This window comes from Planococcus citri, chromosome 2, assembly GCF_950023065.1.
Source record: "Planococcus citri chromosome 2, ihPlaCitr1.1, whole genome shotgun sequence".
NCBI lineage: Eukaryota > Metazoa > Arthropoda > Insecta > Hemiptera > Pseudococcidae > Planococcus > Planococcus citri.
Window position 1 is genome coordinate 19,306,200 of NC_088678.1, and position 19,843 is coordinate 19,326,042.

A 19,843-nucleotide genomic window follows, 5' to 3' on the forward strand; every position below is an offset into this window, starting at 1 on the left:
TTAGTCGTCCATATCTAATTTCATAAAACTCATATTCGTTGAAAAACTCCACGTTTCGAATTATTTTTCTGCCTTCAGACTGTTCAGAGTAGGCAACTTCTTCGACACGTTCTAATGAATTCGCGTTTTTCTCCATTTTTAACCCCTACGAGCATGAAAGGCTGTTGTTCGTTTTTTTTTCGGTGTTTTTACTCGTTTTTATGAAATCACCCATTGGAGCGCTAGTGCGAGTGGCGAGTAGTGCGGCATCAAAAAGAATTTCACGGTAATTATAGGGTAATTACGGTAATTTAAAATGAAGAAGTACTGTCTAAATTTTTAACGTTGAAAGCCAAAAAGTAAATATTTTGCTAATTTTACCGCCAAAGCGAAAAATTAATTTCAGTTTCTTGCTGAAAAATTGTCTAATTTTGCCATCATTTTGTCGAATTTCCATTAGTTTTCCTGCAATTTAAAATAAATTGATTCGTAAGCTAACGTTATTCATCGGTTGTGTGATTCGTTTTCTATAACTTTTCAGTGAAAAATGATACTCATCCGAGAAAGATAGCTTATCAAAAGAAGAGGTAATGGCTTCATCGTCGGATACTCTCAAAGACGCCGGACAACGTCTGCTCACAATTAGACAACAAATTAATAACTTGAGAGCATGGAATAAATCTCAAGAGAACAAATTAATATCGCAGAAGCCGAACAAATCATCGACAACAGGTAAACGTTGATTTCAATAGTTTCGTTTCCGTTCCTGTTCAGGATGTGTTTCACTTTCGTATTCGTTTTATTTTCTAGATGAACAAAGAAGTCCCAGTAGTAGCTTCAACGAAATAGAAGAACAACCTTTAGCTCCAGTTCACCGAAACTTCGAAGCTTTGTTAAACGCTAAATTGAACGAAGAACGATATACCAAAGATGAAACCACTCGTACTGATAAACCTGTCCAAAAACGAGCTTTCCTCAAGAAAGGCAAAGGCTTGACGAGGTTTCGAATGAAACCAGAAGATTTCAAATTAAATCAACGTAAACCGAGTACTCCTCAGATACCTCTCGATCATCAGTCAGAATCCAAATCAGTATCGGTAAGTTGACCTTTGTTTTGAAAACATTTCCATGGAATTATTAATTACTAATTGGCGTATTTGGTGTCGATTAGAGTAAAAGCAACGCGTTGGAAGCATTCGAAGCTCTGGAGGAACAAGCAAACAATTCGAGTTTTTGTTCGACCTCCTCGATGGTCGAACAACTAATGGAAGATTCGATCAAGTCAACTCCGGTCAAAATAGACGATACTCAAGAACGTTATTTACGCGTTACTCAAGAGCAATACGCTTGTCGAACGCATAGCTCCGATGATAAATCTAATTACGAGTTTTTTGGTATCAGGAGATTAGATATAATAGACGAAGAACCTTCCAGATTTGACGAATCTTCCAAAGAATTCTCCGCTTCAGAGTGTAATCTGATTATTAATCGATCCAATGTCACCAACGAGTACTCGGAAGATAGCGCCGATCAAGACGACGATGATGACCAAAGCTCGAAGTGTAGCTGTTGTGATAATAGTCGCTTTTTATCGGCGTCCGTAGCTTCGGTTTCGGTCTACGAAGAAACAACAACTGTATATACGCCGATAAAGAGTACATTGCAGACTCGCCTTAAAGAACTCGAATCGGAGATCGATGCTTTTAGAAGTGAAAATGCTCATTTGACTCAGTTACGTAGCGAATATGAGACTGAATATAAGAAATTTTGCGATGAAAAGACTCAGATTTTAAGTAAAATAAGAGAAGAGCATTTAACCGAGCTGAAAGAATTGGAACAAGAGAAGAAAAAACTGCAAAGGGAGAAGTTCGCTTTTGAGAAATATATCAAAGATTCTAGAAACCGACCCAATAAGGAAGAAAAAGAAGAAATGAGACTGTTAAAAGAAGAAGTAAGTTTTATTGTAACAAAACTAAGTCAATTCTTAATTCTGTCAATTCCAATTGAATAATTTTCTTTTTTTTCGCAGATTAAATCTTTGAAACAAAAATTAAACGAGAAAGAAAGCAGATGGGCTGCAGCTCAAGCTAGAATTCGATCAGAAATGAAACAACTCAAAGATCACAATTCCAAGCTCAAAGACGAAGTTGACAAATTACGTAAATCTTCGAAAAATGTAAATATTCCAACATCTTCGGTCATTTTAATCAATTCTTCGGGATTTTGTACTTATCTCGTTTCTTTTTCCAGACCTCCGTTGTTCCTGTCGCCAAAAAGAGCAAATCTTATAGCAATATTCTGAGTAAAATCGACGTCGAATTGGAGAAAACTCAAAAAATCGTTGAAAAATACAAAACTCCTCCGTCGTCTCCTGATAGCGGTGTGGATACCTTCGAAGAAACCAAAATTGATGAATTAAGCTCCGAGCTACCTGATAAATTGCATATAGGAGATAACGATTCTAAAAACGATGATAATCCAGAGGGCTCTAAGCCATTAGAGATCTGCAACGGTGAAGGTAATCGAGAAAAATTCTACGCAGATGGAAGGAAAGAAATATGGTACCCGAATGGTAACGTTAAGAAAGTCTCAGCCGATGGTAAATTATCAAAAACCATTTACTACAATGGAGACGTAAAAGAGATCTCTACAGATTTGAAAATGGTCAAATATTTCTACGCCGAAAGTAAAATATGGCTTTCAGAGTACGAAAATGGACTCCAAATCATCGAGTTCCCAAAGTACGTATTTGAATTTCTGTTTTTATATTTTTTCGGTCAATTTTTGTGATACTGAAGTTTGTTTTTATCGCAGTGGTCAAGTTGAAAAAAGACTGAAAGGCGAATCCGTCGAAGTTGTATATCCAAACGGTACAATTTACTCGGTAACCGCATCCGGCGATAAAGTTTGGGTAAACTTGGACGGTACGACTATCGTTCATTACGCCGATCGAGACGAAAAGAAGATATTCTTCCCGAATAAACAAGTCGAAACTCACACAACGGAGTTCAAAGTGAGCAAACTTACTATATCCAAGCTGGAAATATTCGAATTTTTGCATCGATCGGAAAACTAAGCTGAAATTTATGCTTTTCAGAAAAGAGAATACCCCGACGGTACGATAAAAACCATTTACGTTAATGGAATTCAAGAAACCAAATATCCTAACGGACGTGTCAGACTGAAAACCAAAGATGGTCGGTTACTTTCCGATTCTGAAGTCACATAAGTCCTATTTTGAGGAAGATTTTGATATTACATAATGAATTTTTATAGACATATGTTGACGAATGATTGTAAAAACGATCTAATTGTAGAATTTTTTTAATATTACAAATTTACACGTGGTTTTTTTTAACATTGGGCGATTTTTTTTACTGGTGGATTAACCTGTTCAAGTCGTTCGACGACTTTCTTTTCGCTCCATTCGCTAAGGCTGATATTTGGTACACTTGGAGCACTCGGATCGAGAACTAAATCGAATGGTATTTGTAACTGATGCTCGGATGTTCTGAATAATCTTCGGAGAGCGTCGGTAGCTGCCATCTCGTGAGCTATTTTCACTGATTCGCCGGGCGCTGAAAAATGCAAAAAAAAATGGTAAGAAAATACAGACTAGATTAACAAGATTCGACTAATCTCAAGTAGATCATCTATTTAATCAATTTGGGCATGAAACTAAATAAATTGCTTACGTCGAACTAAATTTCCAGGGTTGATGCTCAAATTTTTTTTTCTTGAAAAAATGTACCAAAAAAGAGACAAAACGCGAGAATTCTAGTTTTTAATTTTGAAAAGTTGACTTATTTCGAATTTTTTAAATAAAAAATAGAGCCTTTTTGACAACAAAGTAAAAACTTTTACCATTTCTGGCAAAAAAAGAAATTGGAAACAGAAAGCGTTTTTCAAAATTTTTGCAAAAGAAAGCACTTTTCAGCAATTACTGAAAATAAGTGAGACTCCGTTAATTTTTGAAAAATTGAAATTATTTTAAAAACTTATTGAAAAAAAGGACAATTTTTAGCGATTTTGTTAAAAAACGAGAACTTTTACTATACTTGGCAAAAAAGCGAAAGCTAAAAGCAGGACTTCTTTGGATTTATTTATGACAATTTATTTGAAAAAGAGATAGAAAATCTTCAGTGAATGCAAAAATTATTTTTAAAAAGCATAAATTCGACTTTTTTAAAAACAAAAATCAACAATTTTCGTAAACTATTGGTGTGAAGAAATCACTTTTTTTTGACAAGCGAGATTTTTGCATTTTCTATCAGTAAAAGTGGTGAAAGAACGACACTTTAGTGTAATTTTTGGTAATTTTAAGGGAAAAAATTGTTTTAAAAAGCTAGAATTTTAGGCAGTTCCTGAGACAAAGCAAATCTTTCTTGCACAATTTAAAAAAAAAAAAAAGACTCGAAAATTTAATTTTTTGGCGAAAAGCAAGACTGGCAATTTCAGAAAAAATCAGAACTTTTGGAAATATTGGCAGGGGATACTTTTTGGTAATTTCTGAAAAAAAAGACAATCTTCAGCAATTCCAAGAATTATTTCAAAAAGCAAAATTTTTTAGCAGAAATTAGCAATATTTTGGGAAATTCTAGGATAAAGAATTTTAATTTTTCCGCAAATTATTTTTTAAATAATGAAATTTTTTTGGTAAAAGAACACCACTTTTTTGTAATTTTTGGCAGTTTTTGCTTTTGGCAAAAAGCAACATTTTTTGGACCATTTTTGAAGAAGTACCTAAGCCTTTTTGGAATTTATTGCAAGAAACCGAGAATTTTCGACAATTTTTGGCGAAGAGTAAGATTTTGGCAATTTTAGCAAAAAGCAGGACCTTCTGGCAATTATTATTACAAAAAATTGTACTTTTTGGCAATATCTGGCAAAAAAGCGAGGGTTTGGGACAATCAATCTCGCAAAAATTCTTTCAAAAATTTTTGGAAGAATTGCTAAAAATTTAGAATTTTTGGAAGAATAAAATTGCTACAAATTTAGCATTTTTGGATGAATTGCTAAAAATTTAGAATTTTTGGCAATCAGCAAGATTTTGACAATTTTAGTAGGACTTTTTGACAATTACTGCCAAAAATTGTACTTTTTAAGAGTTTCTCGCAAAAAAAGCAAGAATTTCAGCAGACATTAGCAATATTTTGGAAAATTCTTGAATAAAGAATTTGAATTTTTCCGCACTTCTTTGTAATTTTTGGCACTTTTTGCTTTTGGTAAAAAGCAACACTTTTTTGAACTATTTTTAAAGAAGTAGGTACTAGGTACCTAAGCCTTTTTGGAATTTTTTGCAAGAAACCGAGAATTTTCGACAATTTTTGGCGAAGAGCAAGATTTTGGGAGCAGGACCTTCTGGCAATTATTTACAAAAAATTGTACTTTTTGGCAATTTCTGGAAAAAAAGCGAGGGTTTGGGACAACCAATCTCAAGCAATTGCAAAAATTCTTTCAAACAGCAACAATTTGACTTTTTTTTAGCAAAAATCAGAAATTTTTGGAAGAATTGCTAAAAATTGTTTGCAAAATGAGAAACCGTAACCGTAACGATAGGTAGTCGATAGATTTTTGTTTTTTATTTAATAATCTCGAATTTCACGTGTAGGTATTTTGAAAAAAAGTGAAAATTTTAGGCAAATGCAGAAGTTTCTTCTCACAGAAAAGATTTGGCACTTCTAGCAAAAATCCGAAACTTTCATCATTTGGAATAATCTAGGATTTTTGACAATTTTTGGAAACAAGACTTCGGAATTATTTGCAAAAAACTGAGAATTGTTGACAATGTTTGGCAACAAGCAGGAGTACTTTAGGGCAATTTCTCGCAAAAAACAAAAATTTTGGACAAATTTTCGAAAAAAAAGAAATTAAAATCGTGAGCAATTAATTGCAAAAAAGTTTTTCTAAAAGCAAAAATCAGAAATTTTTGGAAAAAGTTGCTATAAGGGTAGTATTTTTGACAAGTTTTGAATAAAATGAAACTTTGGGAATTGTTGGCAAAAACCGAAAATTTTTGACAATTTTTGGCAAAAAGCAGTACTTTTTGGCAATTAATAGGCGGTTAAAAGGCGGGACTTTTGTGCAATTTATAGTCAGAAAAAAAAGCTACTTTTAGTTACTTTCAATATCTGAGTCCTGTATTTCTCGAAAAAACTCTGACTCTAACTCCTCTTCAACTCCAAATGATTTTTTTTGTTAATCAAAAATCATGTGATCAAAACATCATTGAAATGATTTTAAATAATTCGGATTCAGAGTCAACTTACCTAATCCGATCAATTGTTTATCAACGTAAAGTCCAACTCGATAACAAGCCAACAATGTATTTCTACCAGTTTCGCCAACAAGTCTAGGTTCGGGTTTACTGATGCCTTCATTTTGACAAATTTTATTCAGAGCTGAAATGGGATCTTCGATTGTCCATAAGTCGTTAATGTGCGTCTGAGCTAATTGGGCCACAACGAAGTCTCGTATGAATAAAGACGATCGTTCTGCTCCTGAGGTGTCGTGAAGAGCGCTAATCAAAGCTTTGAATACTCTACTAAGGGTATCGTCTATCACCGGAAATTCCTGAAACACGAAGTTCTCAATTATTGTCCAATGATATCAAATAATGTACCATTAAATGATGTGATACTTACACTCGTAAGTATTAATTCCGATACACCTATATTGGAACTAATATGAGATAGTATTTCGGTATTAAGTAGGTACTTCTTTACAGCTCTGTAAAAAAAATATTATTATTGACACAATATTGGAAAGATTTTTCGATGAAGATAATGTGAAATAAGTACTTACTGAATTCCTTCTTCTGGAAAGTAAGGCAATACATGTCTGGTATATAAAATAACGAAATCTTCGATCAACTGGTGACCCCGTTCGGCCATTTCACTATTATCTTGAGCATTTGTAGAATCCTCAGGATCCACTTCTATTCCTACGTTTCTCTGTTCATCTTGTAATTTGTGTATATAAGATCGTTCGGTTAAAGCTCTTTGTAATAAAGCTGGCTCGAAATTTTCTTGCAATCTTTTACCAAATGAGTATAATTCGGCATCGTAATTCCTTCAAGAAACGTAAATGTTCAGAATATAGAAGAATATTACTATGATCAATTCGTAGAGTTCAAAGTATATTACCATTCTAAGAAAGTGTTTCGATGGGTCGGTTTCTCAGGGCCAAGTCTGTTCTTCCTGCTGGTCAGAGCTTTCAACACTGGTCTGAATGAATTTTTTAAAGTCTGCACACCTGAAAAAGATATAAATTGTGAAGGTTCGGAGTCTTTCACAGGTGATTGATGAATTTAAAGGAGTACTTACGAGTGTAGCATGGCAAATATGGGGTGTTCAAGCGACTAGTTAATCTGGCTAATCTGAACAGCGAATTCATGGTTTAATGATTTAAAGTGATACTTTGAAGGTTAAAGAACTGATGGGATTAATTCTTCATGATATTTAATTCGAATAAGTCAGATTTTAACTCAAAACCGGGTTCAAAAAATTGATTTTCATTTCGAAAAAATGATAAAAATATTGATAGTATGGAAGTATGGGAAATCCGAATATCTCACCTTGGATGGTTCTCTGAAAATTTTTTCCTGTAATTTCAATTTTTTTGCAGGAATTTGGTTTCAAATTGATTGAAAACAATTTTTAATGCAATATTATTGAAATTTAATCGTTTAAATGGACATTTTTTGACCTAAATTAAAGTTTTTATTTTAAAAAACTTGAATAATGCACTTTTTCAATGTTGGTATCAATCTCTGATCTGCAAAGCTCAAAAGGATAATTTTTATTTCCTGATTTTGAAAATTTTTTCCAAGTCGCCAAGTCGCCATTCTTTCTAAAACTGGAGTAAATTTCATTATATTTTGCGTTTAAATTGAGGAATGTGAAGTTTTTTTCGTTATTAACTCGATTATGAACCTCTAAGAAGTGTCGAGCAACATCATGCACGATAAAGCGATAACCAAACCGGAGATAATCCGGATTGTGGTCCAATTATCTCTCCTCTCATTGGGGACATTTTTCTCAGTAAGATGGCTTATTTCTCAATTGGATCCGACAAGTCGTCAAAAGAAAATAGCCAAAAAGAAGGTTAGTATCGTTATACGATGATTTCAAACCCTGTTACTGCTCTTAACGACCCTTATATTATTACATCATCCTATAAGAAATGGCACCTTTGAGTGACAATGAGGAGGTTAGATGAAATGATAACGTTTCTTTTTTTTTCAGGCTAAGGAACAATTGAATAAATTGAGGATCCCCGATGCCAATGTGAGTATATTCCGCTCAATATCACGTTTATCGTTGATTCAGCCTGTATTTTGTAATCGTAATTTTGATCATTTTTAGCTGAACGATTATGAAATGACGATAGCCAGTCATTTGGTCAACCCCGAAGATATAATGGTGGATTGGTCTCAGATTGCTGGTTTAGACGATGTAATTCAAGAAATCAAAGAAACCGTCATCTTACCGGTTGTAAGAAGTGATCTATTCTACGGTTCGAAACTCACTCAACCCCCTAAAGGTATGCAACGATTCGCTCCTTGCTCCTATAACTTAATCGAACGAGTTATCCAATACCTAAATAATTTTCAATGTTTCAGGCATCCTATTATTCGGTCCACCTGGTTGTGGAAAAACCTTGATCGCCAAAGCCACAGCGAAAGAAGCTGATATGCGTTTCATCAATCTCGACGTTTCCATTTTAACCGATAAATGGTACGGTGAAAGTCAGAAATTGGCCGCAGCTGTGTTTTCGTTGGCTGTGAAATTGCAACCTTGTATTGTATTCATCGATGAAATCGGTATATATTTTGATTGATTTCTGCCCCCCCCCCCCCCAAGAAAAATCTTTCATGAGATTGTGTGTGATGGATGATGTGTTTCGTTGCAGATTCATTTTTACGACGTAGGAATTCGCAGGATCACGAAGCCACCGCTATGATGAAAGCTCAATTTATGTCTTTATGGGATGGTCTTATTACCGATCCCGACTGTACCGTTATTGTTATGGGAGCGACGAATCGACCTACTGATTTGGATAAAGCTATTCTTCGCAGATTACCGTCCTCGTTTTATATTCGTTTACCGGTACGAGACTTCGATTATATCGCTCAAATTCGTATTTTCAAACGTACGAGTATAATGTGGTCTTTATTTGATGTGTATTGCTTCGTTTTTCAGGGTGTCGAACAAAGACGTCAGATTTTGAAACTCATCCTAGATGGAGAACCTCTTGAAAACGTAGATATCGATCGTCTTGCCAGTAAAACTGACGGATTCTCTGGTAGTGATTTGAAAGAGCTATGTCGTAAAGCTTCTATTTACAGAGTTCGAGATTATTTCAGAAATCGTTCGTCAACGTAAGTTTTCATCACTAATTGCATCTCATCGTGAGTTAAAATGTGTAGGTCTGAAAATTAGGTATCCTGAGTGACAGAAAAAATTTAAATGGACGAACCTAAATCGGAAGAGCGTGCGAAAATAAGTCATCAGCCTAAATTTCATGGGCTAAAGTGCATTTTTTCGTTTTTTGATGAATTTTTAAAAATCTTGTCTAAGCTAAAAAATGAAAAAAAAATCAAAATTTTACGAAGTTGACCTAGAAAGCTGAAATTTAGAGGGTACCGTATTTCCAACTCTCCAAATTGAAAGCAAACAGTTTCAAACCATTTTGACCAGTTCTGATGTTTCTTTGAACTTTTTGCAAAATTTGTATCCCAATTTCAACTGGCTGATTCTGCTGGAATAGGTTTTAGGTCGATTTGGAGTCTCAAAAATATAATAAAATGTGTCAAAATGAACGTTTTATCACCTCGTTTGCGCAAAAATACATCATCAGCCAAAAGTTCAGGGTCTGTAATGAATTTTTAAAAATCGAATCCGGCTCAAAAAATGAGAAAAAAAATCAAAATTTAGCCAAATTTTCAAACATTTAATTTTTGAAAATCTTTGTTTCACTTTTTGAAGAAAAAAAATTGAAAAATAATAGTGTCAACAAGTGAGCTTTACGCCCTATCGTTGGTAGAAATTGTTAAAATCTCGCTTTTTCTCCTTAACAAGTAAAATGTTCAAGTTTTTGTCAAAATGCCAAAAAGTGTTTTTTCTTGCAAAAAATTGTTAGAAATTGTCACTTTGCCAAAAATTTCAAACGTCTTACTTTGTTTTTCAAAAATTGGACACAAATCTAGCTTTGTTTCCTAAATTTTTCAAAAACATTTACTTTGTCAATTTTTCAAAAAAGTCAAATTTTTTTCAAAAATTGCCAAACCGTTGATATCATTTTTCGCTAGTAATTTCCAAAAATTTTCGCGTTGCATCAAATTTCTAAAAAAGTATTGCTTTTTTGCTTGCAAAAAAAAACAAAACAAAAAAAAAGAAATTGCCAATAAGTTTTACTTTTTTGATAAAAATTGTAAAAAAGGGAACATTGTCGTTTTTTTGTAAAAAAAAAATCTTTAAAAATCTTGATTTTTTCAGTTATATAAATTGTCTGAAAATGTTGCTTTTTCAAAATAGTCAAAATCTTATTTTTTTGCCAGAAATTGCCAAAAACTTTCAAAATTATCTCACTTCTTTAACCTAAATTTGAAAAAAGTATCATTTTTTGGCAGTTATTGACAAACATTTCTGGTTTTTTCGCCTTTTTTCAATTGAAATGATTTTGAAGCCAGAAAGTGTCATCTCTAGTTTCCCTGGTTGCATTTACAGGCATAAAATTCGGTCACTTGAAAAGTGACTTAGTCACTAATTTCACTTACAAGTCACTTTTGTCACCATTTCGGCAAAAATGGCCAAAAAAAGTGACTTGGGTCACTTTTTTCAAAAGATTTGTCGTGTACAAAAAAATGCAAAATTTTAAGAAATGATCAATATTTTTCATGAAAATCCTTCAGAATCATCATTCAAAAAAAAAATTAAAAATCAACTGTTCATCATTAAAAATGTAAGACTATGTGATTGAATAGAGTCGATATTTTCTAAACCGTATAAAGGTAGATCGAAAGATCAGGCAAACATTTATCATCTGTCAGAATTTCAAGTGCTAAAGTGCCTTTTTCGATTTTTGGTGAATTTTCGAAAATCAAAAAAATGAGTGAAAAAATCAGAATCTTACCAAATTGACCAAGAAAGCTGAAATTTGGGATACACCCTATTTTCGACTCGCCAAATCAATTTGGAACTGTTTCAACCTGTTTTGAGCAGTTCTGGAGCATCCAGCAGATTTTTTAAATTCGAAATTCCCACAAAATTTCTCCAAAATGGAGTTGGAAAGCCGAAATTCATTCTGCAAACTAAAGTCAATACGCTACGAAGTCGACTGCAGGTGGATTACAAGTCGTTTTGGAGCCTCCAGCGACTTTTTGAAAATTACTGGAGTCACCAGATGGCAGATTTTTGAAACTCGAAATTTCCCAAAATTTCATCAAATGGAGATGGACAGCAAAATTCATTCTGCAAACTAATTTCGATAGGTCACGAAGTTGACTGCATGGTGGTTTCAAGTTGTTTTGAAGCTTCCAGCTTCTTTTTGGAAATTTCAATTTTCCAAAAAACGCCATACAACCTTTCAAAAAGTCGCTGGAGGTAGCAGTCGACTTTGTAGCGTATTGAAATTAGTTTGCTGAATGAATTTTGGTTTTCCGTCTCCATTTGCAGGGTGTCTAACAGGTACTGCAGGTACTGCAAGTACTGTAAAAGTACTGCATTGAAATCCTCGGTACTGCAAATACTGCAAAGTACTGCATTTTGCCTGAAAAGTACTGTATTTTTTCTCAGAGTCATTGATTTAAAATTTTGTAAAAACCTCAAAATGAATTAATTGGTGAAAATTGAAAAAAAAAAAAAATGTCCATTTTGTACCTCAAAAGATGGCAACACTTGTTAAATTAATATTTGTAAAAATTTTATCGACAAATTCCAACCGGTTCAAAAGTATATTTTTTCTTCGGTGGAGGGGGGGGGGGGGGTCGGTGGAAGCTGGATTGAAAAAAATAAGGTAATACAAAAGGTACTGTAAAAGTACTGCATTTCTTCGAAGAAATTTTGTTACACCCTGATTTGATATGAAATTTCAAGTTTCAAAAATCTACTGGAGGCTCCAGAACTGCTCAAAATGGGTTAAAACAGTTTCCAATCGATTTGTCGTGTCGAAAATAGGGTATATCCCAAATTTCAGCTTTCTTGTCCAATTTGGTAAAATTTTGATTTTTCCCCTCATTTTTGGCCTAAATTTGATTTTTGAAAATTCACCAAAAATCGAAAAAATGCAATTTAGCGCTTGAAATTTTGACTGGAGAAATGTTTGCCTGAACTTTCGATCTACCTTTTGTACGGTTTAAAAAATTTCGTGCAAGTCCTATGTTGGAACGAGTAATCTGCGATTTCGGCTGACCTGTCAATCAAAATGGCCGCCATTTTATATGTAGGGACACTTTGTTTAGGGCTAACATAATATATACTTTGCTCTCATTTCTCAAAATTTTGGTCACTTTTTTGCTATTTTTCAGTCACTTAAGTCACTAAAAAAAAAATCGAATAGTGGATTTCTTTCCTGCATTTATCTTGGCTGGGGGGGGGGGCTAAGCAAGCCACAGTTGGGCACTTCCGCTTTTTATTACGATTATTTGTCTTAATTCATCTCACATTTTGATTACAGATCTGGTACATCTGATCAAGGAGAAGAAAGATCACCTCGCAGGATCACAATGCAAGATTTAGAATTATCGTTGGATAAAATGAAAGAAACCAGAATGCACAGCGAAACATTACCGTTGGAGTGATTCGCTAAGCTGTCGACGCTTTTTAGTACTTTATAACATACTATGTCTTTTTTTTTGTGGCATTAACACTGTCCTAGGGAGTTTTTTTTGTTTTTCGAAGATTGAAAAAATTTTTTCGTTGTAAAACTCATCATGCATCGTGTGTTCGCACAGATTTTTATTCGTTGTGATTAATAATTATCGCGGTAGTTCGTGAGAATTACACGTACTTGCTCTTTATATACATACTACATTGTTGTACTTGTAAATTATGAAATTTTTAAGCATTTGAGATGCCTTTCAAAAATGATTGATAGGTATCGCTTTTAGTGTATATTTTTTTCAATGTTTTAAACGTGTAAGAGAGGGAACCCTTTAATGTACAGTATACAGAGTATTGTCGACGAAAGGGTATTTTTATCGTTGCATTTTTCGTAGTATTTACTTAGGTTTACGATGTGTCATGTTCATGTACATCTACATTATTCCTTTTCGGAACGTAAACACGTGTTTGATAAAGTTATACACATAGTGATGGATGTTATCGTCTAGTTCTCTTATCTGTTTAGTCGGAAGTTGGCCATAGCTTTGATTTTTTTTTTTAAAACTAATTCGAAAAGTGTTTAGTGATACGCTTATCTTTTACAAGGTAGAGTTATGTAGAAAACACACCAGTCTAAATTTAACGTTAAATTCGTTTTGCTGATTACGATTGTTATTACTCGTTAAAAATAAATGTTCATTTTCAAAATGACCTGTCGATTGATTTTTCCTGTCTTTTATTATTCATATTGAGAGATTTGAATTATTTAAGGGATATCGAATTTGAAATTAACGGAAAAGGTTCGTTTTTTAACGGTCTTTAAATATTTTAATGAAGCGAATGAACGACTAAAATTTCAATTTCGTTTTACTTCATTCGTCGTGAGGAGAGTATTTTCATAAGAACTTTGAGAAGCTTCGGAAATGGCTTGGAAATAGAGCAGTAATTAATTCTGAATCAGTTCATTGAATCGATTTGTGTGAGGTTTTTTATATTTCAGGTTCGATAAGGAATCGATTCATCTCATAAATAACCAAAAATTTAATCAAAAATCCTTTCTCGAACTCAAAATAATCGATTTCGAAAAATCTCGAAAAATCATGAAAATAAAAGTTTGCACCTCCTCATCAATAAAATCCACCTAAAAATGCAAAATAGACGAATTGAGCTTTTCTAATCCATGAAGTTGCGCGCGCAACCGATTGTGTTTCCCTCACCAAAAGTGTTTTTCTGTGCTAGGCCCAAAACACGTGCTCTGATTGGTGGATTTCACTTTCAAATTCGATTCTAACTGGCGATTGCTCATTGTGAACGTTTATTGCGTAGTAGTGTTTCAGTTTGTGTTTGTTTTGTTATTAATTTGGTCTAGAAGTGTTTCTGGAATTTTTTTTCCAAAGAATTTTCAATTTATTTTGATTAATTTGTCGTGAATTTAATTTATTCTTCAATTATCTAAGTAAGTACACGTTTCTATATAAGTTTCAAGTATTGGATATCTGAATTAGAGTAAATTTAAGGGATATTTCGTTAGGCTGATTACGCCATTGTTTTGGTGGGAATGTTGCATTGAAAAAGCTTGCTTTATTCAACTTTCTGCGTGTTTTTCGTGTTTCAATTTTTTCGAAATAATTTTCGTCCTAAGATTGAATTTATTTTGGGGTCTGAATTTTTGAGGATTTATTTCGTATTATCACGAGTATGACTATTTCTCGAAGTAATTTTTCCAGCGGAATTTTTGGGCTAATTACGTAACATTCCAAAGACCATCTGGAGGGTATTATTAGGGCGTATTGTGCAACATTCCCACTAGATGATTATCTGAAATCGTCACCATATGATTCAGGCTGATCGATCCTGCATATGTGGCACTTTGGATTCACTGGCCTATAAATAGAACGTTAGTTAGACGATAAATACCCCCCTACCACCCCTCATCGTCACGTTCTCTAACCGAATTTCTGCCTCATTTTACAGAAAATGGCTCGTACTAAGCAAACAGCCCGTAAATCGACCGGAGGTAAAGCTCCTCGTAAACAGTTGGCGACCAAAGCAGCTCGTAAAAGCGCCCCATCGACCGGAGGTGTGAAGAAACCGCATCGTTATCGTCCCGGTACCGTAGCCCTTCGAGAAATCCGTCGGTACCAGAAATCCACCGAATTGCTGATCCGTAAATTACCCTTCCAACGGTTGGTGCGTGAAATCGCCCAAGATTTCAAGACAGATTTACGTTTCCAGAGCGCGGCAATCGGTGCCCTACAGGAAGCCAGCGAAGCCTATTTGGTCGGTTTATTCGAAGATACTAACTTGTGCGCCATTCACGCCAAACGTGTTACTATTATGCCCAAAGATATCCAATTAGCTCGTCGTATTCGTGGTGAAAGAGCTTAATTAACTCGTCCTTCTTTCGGTCGCCGATTAGTAGTAAGATTATGGTATCGTTTCGAAACTAAGATTTCAGTTCAGTTTGCGTGTATTGAATATAGAAGATATTGTACTAGCTTTATTCTGTGTGTGAGTGTTGTTTATATTCTTATATATATAATTTCTTTTCTTTTTTTCTTTTTCCTCTTCATTCCTTTTGATTTTTCTCTGTTAATTGTATGCTAATATTGATTATTATATTGTGCATCAAGCATGCGCGGGAATACACGCATTTCTCATTGTATTAAGTATAAATATATCACCTGATTCTGGTATGCATTTTTTTTTACATCATATTATTTTAATCTGATAACCTATTCTAAAAATTTGGTGTTTTTATCCGTAAAGGATAAACTGGGATATCTTTCGGTCATTTTACAACGAAATCATTTCAACAATAATCAACGAAGTAAATACGTAATATTTTTATTTAAAAATACTAATGAATTGCAGCTTATTATCATCTGAAACTGCTCGTATGTACATGAGCAGTTGAACTTTGACCCAAAGTAGACTTCTGCTTAGTAAATCAAGCTCACCAACATTGGGATGATTTTTAATAGTAAATAATATTTTATTATTTTCTTCTAGGTATATGAAATTCGTTGAATAAAAAATCTAAATGACCTAAACCTTCGTATTCAGACCACAAAGATCCTACAATTCTCAGTCATTCAACATTACCTACTTACAGAAATTACCACTTTTTCATTCGAGTATTTTTATAGAATGGACTTTTAATCGTTTTTCTAAATTTTTTATGTACGTACTATGTACCATCAACTGCTATGAAAACCTTTTTTTTTTCTTATTCTTGGTTTTTTAAATTAGAACATGAATTTATAATACATTTTGATCCAGAACGATAATATTTTGAATAATCCATCGAATTTTCCATTGCACTAAATATATTAAAATTGAAATCACTTCAATTTTTAGTTTAACTTGAAACTATAAAGTAAAAATAAAATGAAAAATCTGTAGAAATTTATACCTAATCAAGATTCATAAAAACGAAAATAATTACCTACCATTTTTTTTGTAGGATGCACAGCTTGCCAAAAAAATCAACTTTTATGGCAAAAAACGTAAGTTTTTGAAAAAAGAAAAAAAATGTTGAATGCTTTTTGGGTCATTCCATGTCAACTCAACCAACGTTTTTGAGTCATGTCTTTCGATTTGGCTCAATTTTTTTTACAATATATACCCACCCAGTAAGTAAGAACCCCGCAATTAGTTTGGTCCCAGCCACCTCAGGGGCCGGGTGGGGGGGGCTTCCATTATTTTCACATTGTCTCGAGCTACTCAACTTCAGCAGCCCATTCCTCCAGAACTATGATACTTTGATCAAAACTGATTTCACAGTTTGAAAGGGCATTGCATTTAGAACTTTTTAAGCATTTTGAAATTTTCAAAAGTTGAAAGTTGAACTTTCAAATGGAAAGTTCAAATTTCCAAATGGTGCTGTAAGTGGGGACCATTTAAAATTTTGAAAAAATTTCCATAGATGTACCTTTTGATGCTTTTTTGAAATATTCAAGTTTTGAGATGGGATCTCTCAATGGGAGGAGTGCACCCCACCCCCAACTTTGGGCAAAACTTTTGAAAGAAAATCTGGGGCATGTGATATATCGAATTCTATGTTTTTGGTGACGCTGAACACGAATATGATGTCAGATTTTTGATAGGACCCCATCCGTGGTCCCCAGCACTTTCCCAAAGAGGGGTAAAAGTTCAAAAAAGTGTTTTGTTCGTGTGACACATGGAATAGTATGTTTTTGGTGACGCTGAACACGAATATGACGTCAGATTTTTGATTGGACCCGTCCACGGACCCCAGCACCTCCCCAAAGGGAGTGACCCCCAAAAAATTGTTACATTCGTGTGACACATGAAATAGTATGTTTTCGATATCGCTGAACACGAATATTGCCTTAGTTTTTCGAATTGACTTCACCCATGGCCCCCAGAACCTCCCCCAATGAGTAAAAGTCAAAAAAAAAATTGTTGGAGCCGTGGATAGGGTCCAATCAAAAATCTGACGTCATATTCGTGTTCAGCGTCACTAAAAACATACTATTCCATGTGTCACACGAACAAAACACTTTTTTGAACTTTTACCCCCTGTAGGGAGGTGCTGGGGGCCGTGGATGGGGTCCTATCAAAAATCTGACGTCATATTCATGTTCAGCGCCACCAAAAACATAGAATTTGATATATCACATGCCCCAGATTTTCTTTCGAAAGTTTCGCCCAAAATTGGGGGTGGGGGTGCTCCCTTTCTATTGTTGAGAGATCCCATCTCGAAACTTGAATATTTCGAAAAAGCATCAAAAGGTACATCTATGGACATTTTTTCAAAATTTTGAATGGTAGCTCCCACTTACAGCGTCATTTTGAAATTTGAACTTTCAATTTGAAAGTTCAACTTTCAACTTTTGAAAACTTAAAAATGCTTGAAAAGTTCTAAATGCAGTGCCCTTTCGAACTGTGAAATCAGTTTTGATCAAAGTATCATAGTTTCGGAGGAATGGGCTGCTGAAATTGAGTAGCTCGAGACAATGTGATAATAATGGAAGCCCCCCCCCACCCATCCCCCTGAGGGGGCTGAGACCAAATTAATCAAAAACGTTGGTTGAGTTGGCATGGAATGACCTCATAAAAAATATTCTTTTTTTATCTATCAAAATAGGAATTTTTGAAAGCTTTTGCATTCGCTTCGTTTTGGCTTCTGAGTTCTTTTTTTTAAATTGAATTTTGAAAAAATTTATCACGTTCACATTTTTTAAGAAGTGCTTAGCCAAAAAATGCAATTTTCACCTGATATGAAACATGCTTTTCGCTTTTGCCCTCGCTCAGGGCTCGTACTTGGTCATTTTTTGTTACTTTTTCCAAAGTTTTAGTTATACTACTAAAGTTACTTTTTAAAAACTTTCAAAAATTTCAAATCTTGAAGAGAAAAAAAATGCTAATAATAATTATCAGTACCTACCTAAGTGAATAATTTGCGAACGTTTCGACCTATTTATAATTGTTTTTCAACTATAGCTACAAAAATGCAAAATATTCAAAGTCTTCCTTCCCGCCAAAAGCCAAAAATAGCTAAAAATCTCACTTTTTGTCAAAATTTCAAAATAGCCTCGTTTCTTGCCAAAAATTATTACATGTTCACCACAAAAAAAAAATCAAGAAGTATCCATTTCCCTTCCTAAAAATCACTTAAAAATCCCGACTTTTTGCCTTAAAAAATGTCTATGAACAAAAATTCTCGCATTTTGAACGAAGATTGGCCAATGGTTGCCAAAAATTCGTGCTTTTCAGTTTTCCCTAACAGTAGGTAATCACTCTAATCAGTATTGCTTCTTCCTTGAAGTTGTCAAAATTCTTGGTTTTTTGCAAAAAATTCTAAAAAGTTTAATTTTTTTTCAAAAATTGTTCAAAAATATTTTTTGTTGAAATTCTAGCTTTTTCGCAGTTGAAAAGTCTCGACTTTTTTCTTAAAATTGCCTACAATGTGAAAAAAAAATCCAAAAAATCTCTTTTTACAAAATAATTCTCACAAAATATTTCTTTTTTCTAAAATTGTCAAAATCCTGCTGTTTGCCAAAAATTGTTGGAAAATGTTGAATTTTCACTTTTTTTTAAAAAAAAGTGTCCAAATGTCTCGTTTTATTTTTCCAAGAATTGCCTTCTTCGTCAGAAATTGCCAAAATGCTTATTGGTACTTCGCTGCCGAAAAATTGTCAAAAAGTCTCGATTTTTCATCAAAAAGTTTCGAAATAGTTATCTATACCTTTTCAAAATGAAATACATTTCAATTCGTAATAGTTACATACTACTTACATACCTATACTTATTCTCTTTTTTTGTGATTTTTTTCTGTATTAAAATGTTTTTTTTGTCACTTTTTTGGCTACTTTTCAATTGCTTTTTGGTGACTTCTTGGGGCTTTTTTAATTACAAAATTACTTTTTTGGTGGAAAAATTGAGTTTGATAGTTCTGCCCTCGCTTTACTCGGATCTGTTTACTTTTTATTTTCAAAATTCAAATTTTTAAAAGCTCATCATTCAAATTCTAAAATTTTGGATCAAGAGAAATAAACAAATTTTTTCAAACATTGTTTTTTTATTTTATCTACCTTTCGAAACCCGAATTTTTGGAAAATGTTGCCCTCGTTGTGCTGACTGCTGGGGTCAAAATTCTTATCTCTAAACTAAAAAAATCTCTGTTTGAAACTTCTGTAAAACTCAAAAATTAAAATAACAATTTTTTAATGAACCAAACTTAATGTACGGTACTCTAAATTTTGTCATAGAAAAAGCAAACCATCATCATCAATCGAAGAAAAATTACTTCAGTACAAATATTTTTCAAGAAATTCAATGAGTAATAAAACTATTTGTTGAATTTTCATCACGTCATTCGATGAAACTTTCCCAAGTAATTTATAAAATAAGTTCTGAGACGATAGGTACCTACCTACACGTTTCAATTGTGGATAGGTAATTCTTAGCGCAGATTTTGAGGCGTTAACTATTGTAGAAAATTAGATAAAAACTAACTAGATAATGAAAGAAAAATGAATAGAATGGAACGAGTTGATAGGTTATTCTTTTTT

The 19,843-nt window shown here is 33.6% G+C and overlaps 4 protein-coding genes across 4 annotated transcripts; 3 read left to right on the forward strand and 1 right to left on the reverse strand.

The window, feature by feature from the left end:
• Positions 1-246: 246 nt before the first annotated feature.
• On the forward strand, positions 247-3,339 carry Sas-4 (spindle assembly abnormal 4). Its single transcript, XM_065348878.1, has 8 exons — positions 247-265; positions 521-711; positions 790-1,076; positions 1,151-1,930; positions 2,009-2,155; positions 2,230-2,720; positions 2,794-2,992; positions 3,077-3,339. The coding sequence occupies exons 2-8, from the start codon at positions 570-572 to the stop codon at positions 3,206-3,208; spliced, it is 2,178 nt and encodes a 725-aa protein (XP_065204950.1). The 5' UTR covers positions 247-265; positions 521-569; the 3' UTR covers positions 3,209-3,339.
• On the reverse strand, positions 3,288-7,521 carry mRpL44 (mitochondrial ribosomal protein L44). The gene is made up of 6 exons (XM_065348880.1): positions 7,305-7,521; positions 7,125-7,233; positions 6,784-7,050; positions 6,624-6,708; positions 6,249-6,552; positions 3,288-3,557 (listed from the first exon to the last, which is right to left on the reverse strand). Exons 1-6 carry the CDS (start codon positions 7,372-7,374, stop codon positions 3,334-3,336), a joined length of 1,059 nt encoding a protein of 352 aa, XP_065204952.1. The 5' UTR covers positions 7,375-7,521; the 3' UTR covers positions 3,288-3,333.
• A 263-nt stretch (positions 7,522-7,784) lies between these two features.
• On the forward strand, positions 7,785-13,514 carry LOC135834898 (outer mitochondrial transmembrane helix translocase-like). The gene is made up of 7 exons (XM_065348879.1): positions 7,785-8,084; positions 8,226-8,267; positions 8,346-8,523; positions 8,603-8,803; positions 8,893-9,089; positions 9,183-9,361; positions 12,658-13,514. The coding sequence occupies exons 1-7, from the start codon at positions 7,938-7,940 to the stop codon at positions 12,779-12,781; spliced, it is 1,068 nt and encodes a 355-aa protein (XP_065204951.1). The 5' UTR covers positions 7,785-7,937; the 3' UTR covers positions 12,782-13,514.
• Positions 13,515-14,101: 587 nt separating this feature from the next.
• Positions 14,102-15,499, forward strand: LOC135834900 (histone H3.3A). Its single transcript, XM_065348882.1, has 2 exons — positions 14,102-14,259; positions 14,778-15,499. The coding sequence occupies exon 2, from the start codon at positions 14,781-14,783 to the stop codon at positions 15,189-15,191; it is 411 nt and encodes a 136-aa protein (XP_065204954.1). The 5' UTR covers positions 14,102-14,259; positions 14,778-14,780; the 3' UTR covers positions 15,192-15,499.
• The last annotated feature ends 4,344 nt before the right edge of the window (positions 15,500-19,843 follow it).

Coding starts and splice junctions, on each gene's coding strand:
- LOC135834900 (XM_065348882.1), top strand. CDS start 14,781: ATGGCTCGTACTAAGCAAACAGCCCGTAAATCGACCGGAGGTAAAGCT.
- Sas-4 (XM_065348878.1), top strand. CDS start 570: ATGGCTTCATCGTCGGATACTCTCAAAGACGCCGGACAACGTCTGCTC. Junction 1,077..1,150: donor CAGAATCCAAATCAGTATCG/GTAAGTTGACCT, acceptor GGTGTCGATTAG/AGTAAAAGCAACGCGTTGGA. Junction 2,156..2,229: donor TACGTAAATCTTCGAAAAAT/GTAAATATTCCA, acceptor TTCTTTTTCCAG/ACCTCCGTTGTTCCTGTCGC.
- LOC135834898 (XM_065348879.1), top strand. CDS start 7,938: ATGCACGATAAAGCGATAACCAAACCGGAGATAATCCGGATTGTGGTC. Junction 8,524..8,602: donor ACTCACTCAACCCCCTAAAG/GTATGCAACGAT, acceptor TCAATGTTTCAG/GCATCCTATTATTCGGTCCA. Junction 9,362..12,657: donor TTCAGAAATCGTTCGTCAAC/GTAAGTTTTCAT, acceptor TTTTGATTACAG/ATCTGGTACATCTGATCAAG.
- mRpL44 (XM_065348880.1), bottom strand. CDS start 7,374: ATGAATTCGCTGTTCAGATTAGCCAGATTAACTAGTCGCTTGAACACC. Junction 6,553..6,623: donor CGGAATTAATACTTACGAGT/GTAAGTATCACA, acceptor TTCGTGTTTCAG/GAATTTCCGGTGATAGACGA. Junction 3,558..6,248: donor TAAACAATTGATCGGATTAG/GTAAGTTGACTC, acceptor TGCATTTTTCAG/CGCCCGGCGAATCAGTGAAA.